The following is a 14,819-nucleotide window of genomic DNA, read 5'->3' as shown; positions in this document are numbered from 1 at the left end:
TCCTGACACATTCCCCTGCTCTAATTTGTAGACTAGATACAGCTGCCTCCTTTCGCTGGAGTGTCCTATGGGCAGGTCATTCAGCTTTAAAATTCAGTTAGAGCTTCACAACCTGATTCAAATGCCACTGAAGTCAAAGTCCCCACCAATGGAGGTTTCATGGGAGAATGCATTTCCCAGCCTGGCCCCTCCATTCTCACTGTCCAGCCCTAGCCAATTTATGGACTAAGCCATCCAGCTTTAGGCCTTGCAGGAACTGTCTGGAGAGGGGTGAATCTCAGCTTAAATACTCTAGATATTAGCAATGAATCTTAATGACTTACATATTCATACGCTGAGTTCGGCTGGTCACTATCGAGAACTGGCCCATTCTCTGGGTTGGAAAAATTGAACTCCAACAAAACCTTTACAGAGTTCTGAAAATCAGGCTTGTCCTAGAAATGAAATAAATGAAACTGTTTGACATTTTCCCTTAAAACCACTATTGGTATGGAAGCCTCTAAAGGAGAATAAATACGGAGAACCCCCCCAAGTGCAATATTTTTCAGTCTCATTCTCATCAGAACCACAGTGTAGGAAAAATATCTGGAAAAGGAACAACTTGGTCTAGTTAGCTAATGACGACCAGCTGGTTTCCAACCAAAACCTCCAAAATACATGTCCCATAAGATCACAAAAGGTCATCTAGTCCATCCCTCTACCAATGCACAATCATTCAAGATCTTAAATGTGTCAACATTTACAGTTACTTTTATACTTCTTATTTTTCAAAGGCAGCCCTGGAATAGGCAAATACGAGGCCCACGGACATGAATGGAGTGCCCTTTTGTGCCAGGGATGAATCTGTGCCCATTATTCTTACACATATTGCACGTTCAAGCAAATCTTATGCATCATATACCAGTAGGGTAATTTTTTCAGCAAGCAACTGTGGAGTTGCTAGGATATGGGTGCACAACAGGAGTTAGGAACGTAGGTCCCAGTTCTCGGACCACTGCGATGCACAAAACTCCCAATGACCTTATAGGCATCTCAACTCGCCCGCCACCTAAGTTTTTGCTGTAAAAGCTCCTTAGGCACTTGTGTTTCTGAGCAAGTGCACTGCTGCCTCCCTGTGAGCGTCCAGATGCCTATCTCCCACCTAAGCCCTTGCGTGATTCACAGACCACGGGAAGAAAGGTGTTTGGTCCCCTAACTCCCCCAAGAGGCCTGATGCAGTAGATGTGCTCACAGGCTGCCTAACGGATTGGGCTCCCATAGGTGAGCTTACACAAAGCAGCTTGAGGGGTGGAGAGGAGGAGGAGCTGCCACCTCTCAAATGAGTGCTCTAACCATTATACTATGGGATATTCTGATATAGGGAGTCACTCTGTCTCTCCTGTTGATGAAGTTGCACTGTGGATAAATAATGAAAGAATCACTGGAGCAGGGGGACTGGATGCTGTGTCTCCCACATCCTGGGTAAGTAGTCCAAGCATCAGGCTACAGAGTCAGTCATTCTCATGCTTGTGCTCTCATTCTTTCCCCTTTAAAGAGTCAGTTGGGCCAGTCATTGGGCTCAGTGTGACAATGCCGAAATCCTTTTGAGTATTCAGCACTAGATGTTTTAAGAATAGGTATTGAATAGTGTAAATCCCTAATGATTCTATAAAACCAGTGATCATAATGGACCTTTCATATGAACTGCTAACTGCTTTACATTTATTTTTTCATAGTAAAGAGGTCTAGCTCTGGTCATCTCACACATACTCTGTCCCAACCCTAATTAGAGTTACACTAGCAAAGAATTGCACCAATGTGCAAATTACACTTTCATCTCACATCTTCCAGCTGACTCTTTTGCTCACACCTAAGTCATCACCACCATCCTTTACATGGCTGATGAATTCAGCCCAAATGTGTTATTTGGATTTTAAAGATAAATAACAAAGAAATAAAAATTAAATTGAGCTAGGAGAATTTAATATATAGTCAAAGAAATATTAATACTATGAAACTGATTAATAATGTGTATACCGGCTATTGACAATGATTGTGAATGTAAGGAGCCTTTTTAATCTATTTTAGCATTAATGCAATAAAAATGCACTTTGAGATAACTGTAGTGTAACAATGAGAAAATAAAGCCACTTTATATGATTTACTTGCCAACATGTAGAAGTTATGTTTAATACATTCTGACCCTTTGACAGTGATATTTTTTTGTATCTTCCTTTCTTGACTTTCCATGAACAAGCTTCGAGATATCTGTCTTTGTGAGTCAAGCGTAGCCCAATACTGTATACCTACAAAGATAATTGAAATAATAAAACCTATGTGGATAGGATTATAAGCAGATAGACATCTCCCTACTCTTTTTTCTCCCCATTTATTTTTGCTGTTTTTTAAAAAATAAACTAATAAAATATTAACAATTTTAATATTTTTATAGATTGTGAATATCATACTTAAAAATAATCATTTCAGAGTTGCATGCTGTTTTTGGTGGGGAGGAGGGAACCCAAACCAACCTACCAAAACCAAAAAACAAACCAAAACAAACTCAAATGCAAATAGAGCAGGTTTTCATGCAAAGATTCGATGACTTGCTGTCTACTTACTGGTTTCATTTAATGTATCTTCTTTAGACTTTAGTCTGACTTCAAAACAAATTGTGGCATTTATGCATACTGTTTCTTTTTTATCCATATTACAGTTTTTCTTTTGGATATTGATTTTATTGGGTGTGAAATTCATGGAAACATTTACTACAGCTACATCACGAGACCTTAAGAAAACACCAAGAGAAAAGAAGACACTTAAATAATGTAAATCTTTTAGCATTTTAAAAACAAACTTGTCAAACTGTGCAATACTGTACATTACTGAACATACATACAGTGATATAGGCAGATAATGACATACACTATACATACTATAAGGTATACTGTATAATGGGAAAGGAGCAGTTACTGGAATACTCTTCAGACCTTCCATAGAAATGCACAAAGGATAAGATTTTCAGAAGCATCTAAGTGACAGAAGCCTAAGTCCCATTTTCTAAAGAGATTGTTAGGTACTTAGGAGCCTAAATCTCATTGCAAGTCAAAGGGACTTAGGGTATGTCTACACTACGAAATTAGGTCGAATTTATAGAAGTCGGTTTTTTTGAAATCGGTTTTATATATTCGAGTGTGTGTGTCCCCACAGAAAATGCTCTAAGTGCATTAAGTGCATTAACTCGGCGGAGCGCTTCCACAGTACCGAGGCAAGCGTCGACTTCCGGAGCGTTGCACTGTGGGTAGCTATCCCACAGTTCCCGCAGTCTCCGCTGCCCATTGGAATTCTGGGTTGATATCCCAATGCCTGATGGGGCTAAAACATTGTCGCGGGTGGTTCTGGGTACATATCGTCAGGCCCCCGTTCCCACACTCCCTCCCCCCGTGAAAGCAAGGGCAGACAATCATTTCGCGCCTTTTTTCCTGAGTTACCTGTGCAGACGCCATACCACGGCAAGCATGGAGCCCGCTCAGGTAACCGTCACCCTATGTCTCCTGGATGCTGGCAGACGCGGTACGGCATTGCTACACAGTAGCAGCAACCCCTTGCCTTGTGGCAGCAGACGGTACAGTACGACTGGTAGCCGTCATCGTCATGTCTGAGGTGCTCCTGGTCGCCTCTGTGAGGTCGATCAGGAGCGCCTGGGCAGACATGGGCGCAGGAACTAAATTTGGAGTGACTTGAGCAGGTCATTCTCTTTAGTCCTGCAGTCAGTCCTATTGAACCGTCTTATGGTGAGCGGGCAGGCGATACGGACTGCTAGCAGTCGTACTGTACCATCTTCTGCCGAGCAGCCATGAGATGTGGATGGCATGCAGTCCTTCTGCACCGTCTGCTGCCAGCCAAAGATGTAAAAGATAGATGGAGTGGATCAAAACAAGAAATAGACCAGATTTGCTTCCCCCCCTCCCCTGTCTAGGGGACTCATTCTTCTAGATCACACTGCAGTCACTTACAGAGAAGGTGCAGCGAGGTAAATCTAGCCATGTATCAATCAGAGGCCAGGCTAACCTCCTTGTTCCAATAACAACGATAACTTAGGTGCACCATTTCTTATTGGAACCCTCCGTGAAGTCCTGCCTGAAATACTCCTTGATGTAAAGCCACCCCCTTTGTTGATTTTAGCTCCCTGAAGCCAACCCTGTAAGCGCCCCTCCCAGCGTCAGAGCAATGGCAAACAATCGGGCATCTGAGAGTGCTGTCCAGAGCACTCACAATGGAGCACTCTGATGGGGCTAAAACATTGTCGCGGGTGGTTCTGGGTACGTGTCGTCAGGCCCCCGTTCCCTCCCTCCCTCCGTGAAAGCAAGGGCAGACAATCGTTTCGCGCCTTTTTTCATGAGTTACCTGTGCAGACACCATACCACGGCAAGCATGGAGCCAGCTCAGGTAACCGTCACCCTATGTCTCCTGAGTGCTGGCAGACGCGGTACGGCTTTGCTGCACAGTAGCAGCAACCCATTGCCTTCTGGCAGCAGACGGTGCAATACGATTGGTAGTCGTCCTCGTCGTGTCCGAGGTGCTCCTGGCCACGTCGGCTGGGAGCGCCTGGGCAGACATGGGCGCAGGGACTAAATTTGGAGTGACTTGACCAGGTCATTCTCTTTAGTCCTGCAGTCCTATTGAACCGTCTTATGGTGAGCAGGCAGGCGATACGGACTGCTAGCAGTCGTACTGTACCATCTTCTGCCAGGCAGGCAAGTGATGAGGATTGCTAGCAGTCGTATTGTACCATCTTATGCCAGGCAGGCAAGAGATGAAGATGGCTAGCAGTCGTACTGTACCATCTTCTGCCAAGCAGCCATGAGATGTGGATGGCATGCAGTCCTTCTGCACCGTCTGCTGCCAGCCAAAGATGTAAAGGATAGATGGAGTGGGTCAGAACAAGAAATAGACCAGATTTGTTTTGTACTCATTTTCCTCCTCCCCTGTCTAGATCACACTGCAGTCAGTCACAGAGAAGGCGCAGCGAGGTTAATCTAGCCATGTATCAATCAGAGGCCAGGCTAACCTCCTTGTTCCAATAACAACGATAACTTTGGTGCACCATTTCTTATTGGAACCCTCCGTGCAGTCCTGCCTGAAATACTCCTTGATGTACAGGCACACCCTTTGTTGATTTTAGCTCCCTGAAGCCAACCCTGTAAGCCGTGTCGTCAGTCGCCCCTCCCTCCGTCAGAGCAACGGCAGACAATCGTTCCGCGCCTTTTTTCTGTGCGGACGCCATACCAAGGCAAGCATGGAGGCCGCTGAGCTCATTTTGGCAATTAGGAGCACATCAACCACCACACGCATTATCCAGCAGTATATGCAGCACCAGAACATGGCAACGCGATACCGGGCGAGGAGGCGACGTCAGCGCGGTCCCGTGAGTGATCAGGACATGGACACAGATTTCTCTGAAAGCATGGGCCCTGCCAATGCATGCATCATGGTGCTAATGGGGCAGGTTCATGCTGTGGAACGCCGATTCTGGGCTCGGGAAACAAGCACAGACTGGTGGGACCGCATAGTGTTGCAGGTCTGGGACGATTCCCAGTGGCTGCGAAACTTTCGCATGCGTAAGGGCACTTTCATGGAACTTTGTGACTTGCTTTCCCCTGCCCTGAAGCGCATGAATACCAGGATGAGAGCAGCCCTCACAGTTGAGAAGCGAGTGGCGATAGCCCTGTGGAAGCTTGCAACGCCAGACAGCTACCGGTCAGTTGGGAATCAATTTGGAGTGGGCAAATCTATTGTGGGGGCTGCTGTTATGCAAGTAGCTCACGCAATCAAAGATCTGCTGATATCAAGGGTAGTGACCCTGGGAAATGTGCAGGTCATAGTGGATGGCTTTGCTGCAATGGGATTCCCTAACTGTGGTGGGGCTATAGACGGAACCCATATCCCTATCTTGGCACCGGAGCACCAAGCCGCCGAGTACATAAACCGCAAGGGGTACTTTTCGATAGTGCTGCAAGCTCTGGTGGATCACAAGGGACGTTTCACCAACATCAACGTGGCATGGCCGGGAAAGGTGCATGACGCTCGCATCTTCAGGAATTCTGGTCTGTTTCAAAAGCTGCAGGAAGGGACTTTATTCCCAGACCAGAAAATAACTGTTGGGGATGTTGAAATGCCTATATGTATCCTTGGGGACCCAGCCTACCCCTTAATGCCATGGCTCATGAAGCCGTACACAGGCAGCCTGGACAGTAGTCAGGAGCTGTTCAACTACAGGCTGAGCAAGTGCAGAATGGTGGTAGAATGTGCATTTGGACGTTTAAAGGCGCGCTGGCGCAGTTTACTGACTCGCTTAGACCTCAGCGAAACCAATATTCCCACTGTTATTACTGCTTGCTGTGTGCTCCACAATATCTGTGAGAGTAAGGGGGAGACGTTTATGGCGGGGTGGGAGGCTGAGGCAAATCGCCTAGCTGCTGGTTACGCGCAGCCAGACACCAGGGCGGTTAGAAGAGCACAGGAGGGCGCGGTACGCATCAGAGAAGCTTTGAAAACCAGTTTCATGACTGGCCAGGCTATGCTGTGAAAGTTCTGTTTGTTTCTCCTTGATGAAACCCCCCGCCCCTTGGTTCACTCTACTTCCCTGTAAGCTAACCACCCTTCCCTCCTCCCTTTAATCACTGCTTGCAGAGGCAATAAAGTCATTGCTGCTTCACAGTCATGCATTCGTTATTCATTCATCACACAAATAGGGAGATGACTACCAAGGTATCCCAGGAGGGGTGGTGGAGGAGGGAAGGAAAATGCCACACAGCACTTTAAGCACAGCACTTTAAAAGTTTACAACTTTAAAATTTATTGAATGACAGCCTTCTTTTTTTTGGGCAATCCTCTGTGGTGGAGTGGCTGGTTGGCCGGAGGCCCCGCACCGCGTTCTTGGGCGTCTGGGTGTGGAGGCTATGGAACTTGGGGAGGAGGGCGGTTGGTTACAGAGGGGCAGCAGTGGCAGTCTGTGCTCCAGCTGCCTTTGCTGCAGCTCAACCATACACTGGAGCATTCTGGTTTGGTCCTGCAGCAGCCTCAGCATTGAATCCTGCCTCCTCTCATCACGCTGCCGCCACATTTGAGCTTCAGCCCTGTCTTCAGCCCGCCACTTACTCTCTTCAGCCCGCCACTTACTCTCTTCAGCCCACCACCTCTCCTCCCAGTCATTTTGTGCTTTCCTGCACTCTGACATTATTTGCCTCCACGCATTCGTCTGTGCTCTGTCAGTGTGGGAGGACAGCATGAGCTCGGAGAACATTTCATCGCGAGTGCATTTTTTTTTCTTTCTAAGCTTCACTAGCCTCTGGGAAGGAGAAGATCCTGTGATCATTGAAACACATGCAGCTGGTGGAGAAAAAAAAAGGGACAGCGGTATTTAAAAAGACACATTTTATAAAACAGTCGCTACACTCTTTCAGGGTAAACCTTGCTGTTAACATTACATACATAGCACATGTGCTTTCGTTACAAGGTCGCATTTTGCCTCCTCCCACCGCGTGACTACCCCCTCAACCTTCCCCCCTCCCTGTGGCTAATAGCGGCGAACATTTCTGTTCAGCCACAGGCAAACAGCACAGCAGGAACGGGCACCTCTGAGTGTCCCTGAAGAAAAGCACTCTATTTCAACCAGGTGACCATGAATTATATCTCACTCTCCTGAGGATAACACAGAGAGATAAAGAACGGATTTTGGTTGAATGCCAGCAAACATACACTGCAATGCTTTGTTCTACAGTGATTCCCGAGTACGTGTTACTGGCCTGGAGTGGTAAAGTGTCCTACCATGAAGGACGCAATAAGGCTGCCCTCCCCAGAAACCTTTTGCAAAGGCTTTAGGACTACATCTAGGAGAACCGCAAATGCCAGGGCAAAGTAATCCTTTCACATGCTTGCTTTTAAACCATGTATAGCATTTTAAAAGGTACACTCACCAGAGGTCCCTTCTCTGCCTGCTGGGTCCAGGAGGCAGCCTTGGGTGGGTTCGGGGGGTACTGGCTCCAGGTCTAGGGTGAGAAACAGTTCCTGGCTGTCGGGAAAACCGGTTTCTCCGCTTGCTTGCTGTGAGCTATCTACAACCTCCTCCTCATCTTCTTCGTCCCCAAAACCTGCTTCCGTATTGCCTCCATCTCCATTGAAGGAGTCAAACAACACGGCTGGGGTAGTGGTGGCTGAACCCCCTAAAATGGCATGCAGCTCATCATAGAAGCGGCATGTTTGGGGCTCTGACCCAGAGCGGCTGTTCGCCTCTCTGGTTTTCTGGTAGGCTTGCCTCAGCTCCTTCAGTTTCACGTGGCACTGCTTCGGGTCCCTGTTATGGCCTCTGTCCTTCATGCCCTGGGAGATTTTCACAAAGGTTTTGGCATTTCGAAAACTGGAACGGAGTTCTGATAGCACGGATTCCTCTCCCCAAACAGCGATCAGATCCCGTACCTCCAGTTCGGTCCATGCTGGAGCTCTTTTGCAATTCTGGGACTCCATCATGGTCACCTGTGCTGATGAGCTCTGCATGGTCACCTGCAGCTTGCCACGCTGGCCAAACAGGAAATGAGATTCAAAAGTTTGCGGTTCTTTTCCTGTCTACCTGGCCAGTGCATCTGAGTTGAGAGTGCTGTCCAGAGCGGTCAGAATGGAGCACTCTGGGATAGCTCCCGGAGGCCAATACCATCGAATTGTGTCCACAGTACCCCAAATTCGAGCCGGGAACGTCGATTTAAGCGCTAATCCACTTGTCAGGGGTGGAGTAAGGAAATCGATTTTAAGAGCCCTTTAAGTCGAAATAAAGGGCTTCACTGTGTGGACGGGTGCAGGTTTAAATCGATTTAACGTTGCTAAATTCGACCTAAAGTCCTAGTGTAGACCAGGGCTTTGAAAATGGGACTTAGTCTGCTAAGTCATTTTGGAGCTTTTGAAATTTTTATCAAAAATGGTTGTTACTTCTTACTTTTCTGATGTTTGCAAAGTATGTAAAAGCCAGCAAATTAAAACCACACTGAGGCAACATAAAATGTATTAAGAGCAAAAAATAAAAGTAGTTCTAAGTCCAAAATTCTGGTTGGCAAAGTCTTGGGAGAAGCATTATTTGTTATGACGATTTCTGTTCTGTTTTTATAAGACAACGCTGATTTGTCTATGAAAACTTTCACTGACTTCAAGGTTAAATCCAGCCCAGTATAAATAGGCACAACATTCATTGGCTTCAGAAGTTGTATCTGCTTTCACTATTATGACTTAACCTATCTAATGTTGAAGTACCTAGATGCCTCAACCAGGTCAGGCCTCTGTTGTACCAGGCATATATAGTAAATGACAGTCCCCATGCTGCCACGTCTTATGATTTTGTCAAGAGTCTTGTGATATTTGGTATTTTGCTTAAAGCCCCAGCTCTTGGGGATCACTGATTAGGTAAGAATCTTAGCTGTCATTTAAAAACAAAAAGGAAGTTTCTAGTCTTTGTAGTCAAAGAAAAGCTTGAAAATGTAACCCAAGGGCACCTTAATGGTTCAAAGGCCAGAATGTAAATAAGAAGACCCCAAACTTATTATTTTTAAAATTTCTTATGATTGTTAAGAAAATCTGATGATTTTTGGAGTCTGACTCATGATTTTGACCTTTTGGGGTTGTTAACATTGAGTCTCTGTCCCAAAGAAAGACAGGCTAAGACCCTTGATCCTGCAAAGACACATGCTTAACTTTACCCACTGTGAGTGGTTCCATTGCGAAACTGGGGCCTAAAAGACAAGACAATTCGATGAGACAAAAGTAGGTTGGAAGGGGAAAGAAGAAAAATGGGGAAACAAAAGACAGGATCTGCTTAGAATAGACTAGCTGTCATTCAGACAGTAATCACAAACTCAGCACCAATACTGAATTTAGTCTCAGGTGTTCATTTAAATTAGAACAGGATTTTATATGTTTAATTATTATTATTACAGGAAGTGCTGGATTTGTTATTTATTCTTTTGACCTTAGATGTAATGTATGCTTAATTTTGCCATAACATCTTAAGCCACAGTTAGTTCAGTGAAAATGTTGCAGGTTCTATTTTGTCTACATTCTAAAAGAATAGGGTCTTTTTGTTTAGATAAAAATTTTAAAATTATGTTTCCTTTTATAATATAGCAAGTTTCATTTTTTCATTATTCCTCCTCTCAGGGAGACATTAAAAATATTAAGATCCATAGATAATTCTAAAATATGAGATGAAACAAGTAGACACAGGTGAGATACATCGTTTTCCTGCAATAGTCCACCCTTCAATCTGGAGTGTGTACGTTAATTAATTAGGTGTTTAACTTGTGCTATTATTTTAATGGACACACACACTCCTATAATAATTGGGCCTGCAAATTTACCCTAATTGTAAGGTCAAATGTAAAAAGTGAGCGTAAGTTTAAAAGATGTCACAATAACCTATAGCAAATGTTGATGGGAAAAGATGCAAAAAGGCGACAAAAAATAAATTAGTCTGAACAAAAAGGCCTATTAATATAACTCAAGGTATGTGTTAAGATCCTGCTTTGTAAACAAGAAAATTCTAGAACTGAAAATCAGAAAACCAAAATTGGTGTGCTAGAAACTAGGCCTAATAGATGGACAATACTGAGAGGACTAGTCTGCTCATCATTCCCCTTTTGGGGTCCTCAAAAAGAGACTGTGAGAGGAAAAGCTAGCTACTGTGATGCTGGTTGACTGTGAAAGGAGCAAGCTTCACTATCATGGCTGCTACTCGTACTGTCTTCTAATCTTGAAAGATGTCCTGACTAGACCAGACTTGAGAGAGGGAACCAGAATACATCACCACCTCCACTGGCTTTGGCTAAATCCCAAATACTACCTGGGATGTGAGACTTGTATGTTCTTTTCCTTCTCCACTTTATTTCTTCTCTTTCCTATCCCTCTCCTTTTTTCCTTCTGTCTAACAAGAGTCTGGCTTAGTTGGCCAAGACTATATATTTTGCAACACTGCTCTAAGCCTCTGTCACGAAACAGGAAGATAAATGCAATGCCCTAAACTGCCCAATGTTGGTACAAGTTTGCCAGGTCTTGGAGTGACTGACAAGACCATGAGCCATGCTTGTGTTTCTCCAGAAGTGAGGCTGCAAGTGAGAGAAGCTGTATTTTCTCTGTTATTTTTTTCTCTCCCACTTTTGTGTGTGTCTCCAACTTGTTGGGTCTTCTAGGAAATGGGAAAGGATGGACAATAACAGCAGGAGCAACAGCTCAAGTTCCAGCCCATCTCTTTTTCCAAAGAAAACAGTTATTACCACCTATAAAACTGTTGAACAAGGTGTGGAGGGGGATGGGCTGGAGGTGGGAATTCCTTCTGAAGACTCTCCAGGGAACAAGGAATGTTGTTAAAATGAAAACCTTATTTAAGGCTTTGCATTTCAAATGCTTTAACTGCTTTTCCTTATTTTTCTGTACCTTTAATAAAAAGTTAAAAGGATACTTAATGGTTTGTTTGCCATGGCACAAAGTAAGTAAGCTGAGGTCTCTGTGTACCAAACCCTGAACCTTGTTTAACTCTGTTTAATGTTGGAAAGTTTCAGGTCATATTAATGCCTATGGCTCTTTAGGCTCTTTTATTCCATCTAAATACATACAACAACAGTACAGGAATAAGGAAAACAGTCAACATGAAACCTTTTATCTACCAACAGAGAACATCCAACCATCTACAGGTGATTAGGGTTTGCCCTTTAAACAAATGCTTTTAATATACATACCAGAAGAGGGCAGCACCACCAAGGCCTCCAATAGTGACATCCGTTAGACCATCACCATTTAAATCCATTTCTCCATGTATAGACTGACCAAAAAATTTCACTTTTTCCCCATCTCCACCTGATGGAATATGCTATGAAAAAGAATTAATAGCTTTATGTCGTATACAACAACTCATATATCAAAAAATTAAGGATGCACAAGTTGGGTGTGAATAGGCTTTTTAGAATTTTAACACTGCATTTTCATTATAGACCAGGGGTGGCCAAACTGTGGCTTGCGAGTCACATGTGGCTCTTTTACCATTAAAGTGCGGCTCACGGAGCCCCCCCCCCATGCACCTCCCCATTCTCCACCTACCAGACTGGGGGGAGGGAGAGCTCAGGACCTCTGTCTTACAGCAGGGTGGTAGGGTAGGGGCTTCTGCCCAGCGGGGAGCAGGGCCTTGAGGCTTCAGCCCCATGGGGCACACCTGTCAGGGCGTGGGGAGGGGGGGTCTCGAGGACTTCTGCCCAGTGGGGAGGGGGGGTCTCGAGGGTCAGCTCCGTGGGGTACACCTGCCAGGGCTCAAGGCTTCAACAGGAGCTGGGCTGAAGCCCCGGCAGGCACCTCCTGTGGGGCTGAAGTCCCGAGCACCGTCAGGTGCGCCCTGGCTCTCGAACTTCTGAAGGTTGTTTTATATGACTCGGAGGGTGAGTAAGTTTGGCCGCCCCTGTTATAGACCTTCTAAAAGAGTTACCATGGTGATAAGCACAATATAAATGCCCAATATAAATGGATCTTTTAGGAATTGTTAAGTGTCTCCTTTATATATTCATACAGAGCATATTTAGAAGGTTTCTAATGAAAACACAGTAGAAAACATGATAAAACATAAGAAACAGTGTTTTCTAACAATAGATCATAATAGTCAAATTTAATAAAGTCAGAATGAGTTTAACTGTACTTAGCATTCTCAAAAGGAAGCTGTCAAGGTTGCGGAGGTCACAATTTGACCCTACTGAAGTCGGTGGAAAAACTCCCATTGACTTCAGTGGGGTCTATCAAACTCTGACTGAAGTCAATAGGAATCTTGCCATTGAGCCACAAATGCTGTACTAAAGAAACTAAGGATTTAATCCAAAGTAAATGGAAAGACTTCCACTCATTTCAATAGGAGCTGGATCAAGCCCTCAAGGAGTAATAAGTCCACCCTAATCAAAGGATATGTCTGTTAAGATACACTGTTTATAAAAAGAAAAGGAGTACTTGTGGCACCTTAGAGACTAACAAATTTATTAGAGCATAAGCTTTTGTGAAGTACAGCTCTGATGAAGTGAGCTGTAGCTCACAAAAGCTTATGCTCTAATAAATTTGTTAGTCTCTAAGGTGCCACAAGTACTCCTTTTCTTTTTACGGATACAGACTAACACGGCTGCTACTCTGAAACCTGTCACTGTTCTTAAAACTGCTGCTAAACTATATGTTTGACTCTATAACGGTCCTCACTTGGGGAGTGTGGCCTAATGGTCATGGCTGCAACTCTTGACTGCCAAGGGGATTGTGGGGAGGGGAGCCTGGGCTCTCCCACTCCACCAGGCTCTGACCCAGGGCCCTTTGGGCTACCAGTAATCTGACACCCCAGGCTGTATAAGGCTGTCCTCCCTGGGCCTCTTCCTCTTGGACACCCCCTGGGATCAGCTTAGTCCAAGGCTTTCCCCTGGTGGGGAAACCCAAATCACAATAAGTAAGAGGGGGTTACCAATATCCAACCTCCACAGGATACTTCCTTCACTGGTTGTTTCTGGGGTGGGTCCTTCCTTCCCACACAGAAAGCCCCTTTGGGCAGTTGTGTCAGAGTCTTAAGCTTCCCGCTGCTCTGCTGGAGCTGTGGGCTGCAGATCTGCCACCCAGCTCACCTCCAGCTCTGCCACCTAAATGAGCTAAATCCCTGCCTTTTAATTCCTACACTAGATGGAGCATTTGCTGCAGGTGTGGCTGAGTGGGGCTGGCTGAGCCCAAAATAATCCTTTAACCCCTTGTAGCCCAGCGTGGGGTTTTACACCCTATCACAGACTCCTACCTGTGCATATTCTTTCCTTATACTATTGCCATTGCCATGATATATGTACACAGCTCCTCGATGATCATCCTCTAAAGGAGCTCCTATTACAATATCGTGAAACCCATCAAGGTTGAGGTCCTTTACTGAAGCAATTGCAGTCCCAAAGCGTGCACCGCAAGGTTCGTTCTTGTGATTTTTGCAGGAACTGTGCTTTAACAATGAACAGCAAGTTTGCTTCATAGGTTCAAGGCTCATCTGATATTCAAATGTTGTCTGTGAAAAGGATAAATGTAATGTTTAGGGACTGCCATCAACTTGCAGCAAAGCAGGCTTTTAAAAGCACGTGCACTCAAGACAAACAGATAAATTACACAAAGTTAAATCGCTTAACAGAAACCATGTGGTGTTAAAATATTATTCTATATATGCTGAAAAGCTGTGGTTCCTAAACTATGGCTGCCATACTGACTCTAAGCAGGAAAGGAGAGACATGCAGTGTGTTTGTCTGTCTGTGACAGCTGTCTGAAGTAATGGGCTGTAGGAAGGCACAGCATCCTAATAGTGTCTGTATGGTACTTTAACTAAACCACTTAACCCCTTAAGGTGCTGCAAGGATTCTTTCCAAAAGAAGTTCCCTGAACTGGAAAGATACAACAAGGTTTATTCTGGATCACAAATGGCAGTTGTCCTGAACATTGTAATTCCAGTCTTGGTAAGGTATGGGTTGTTTACTAGCCCTGAAATAGTCACCCCATGTGTGCAAGATTGGATTCTTTTGGTCATCAGGGTCCATTCAGGCTGTGCCAGGTTCTAGTTGTCCTCAAGCCCCCCACCTGAGGTATAAAGGGCAGAGTGTGCCCAACCATCCTCAGTTCATTTGTCAATACAGAATGCCAGAGGAGTAGGTCTCTGTAGAAGCAGGGAAGGAGGGCAGGTTGTGGAATCCATGTGGACAACACATCTCAAAGAGTCACAGTTACTGTAAGGGAAGTAACCATGCTTTCTTCTTCAAAGGATTATTCAT

General features: G+C 44.9%; 1 protein-coding gene across 2 annotated transcripts in view; it reads right to left on the bottom strand.

Annotated features, from left to right (window-relative positions):
* The window catches only part of ITGA1 (integrin subunit alpha 1), a 129,474-nt gene that overhangs the window by 30,994 nt on the left and 83,661 nt on the right, over positions 1-14,819 (bottom strand). For both annotated transcript variants that reach the window (XM_084629156.1, XM_084629157.1), the window contains exons 14-18: positions 13,814-14,068; positions 11,754-11,884; positions 2,601-2,767; positions 2,149-2,285; positions 324-434 (exon numbers count right to left, since the gene is read on the bottom strand). In XM_084629156.1, coding sequence (XP_084485282.1) covers positions 324-434; positions 2,149-2,285; positions 2,601-2,767; positions 11,754-11,884; positions 13,814-14,068 — 801 coding nt within the window. The remainder of the gene's footprint in view (positions 1-323; positions 435-2,148; positions 2,286-2,600; positions 2,768-11,753; positions 11,885-13,813; positions 14,069-14,819) is intronic.

The sequence above is a fragment of the Lepidochelys olivacea genome (assembly GCF_965140295.1).
Source record: "Lepidochelys olivacea isolate rLepOli2 genome assembly, chromosome: 5".
Lineage (NCBI taxonomy): Eukaryota > Metazoa > Chordata > Testudines > Cheloniidae > Lepidochelys > Lepidochelys olivacea.
This window is presented reverse-complemented; position numbering and strand designations above follow the sequence as displayed.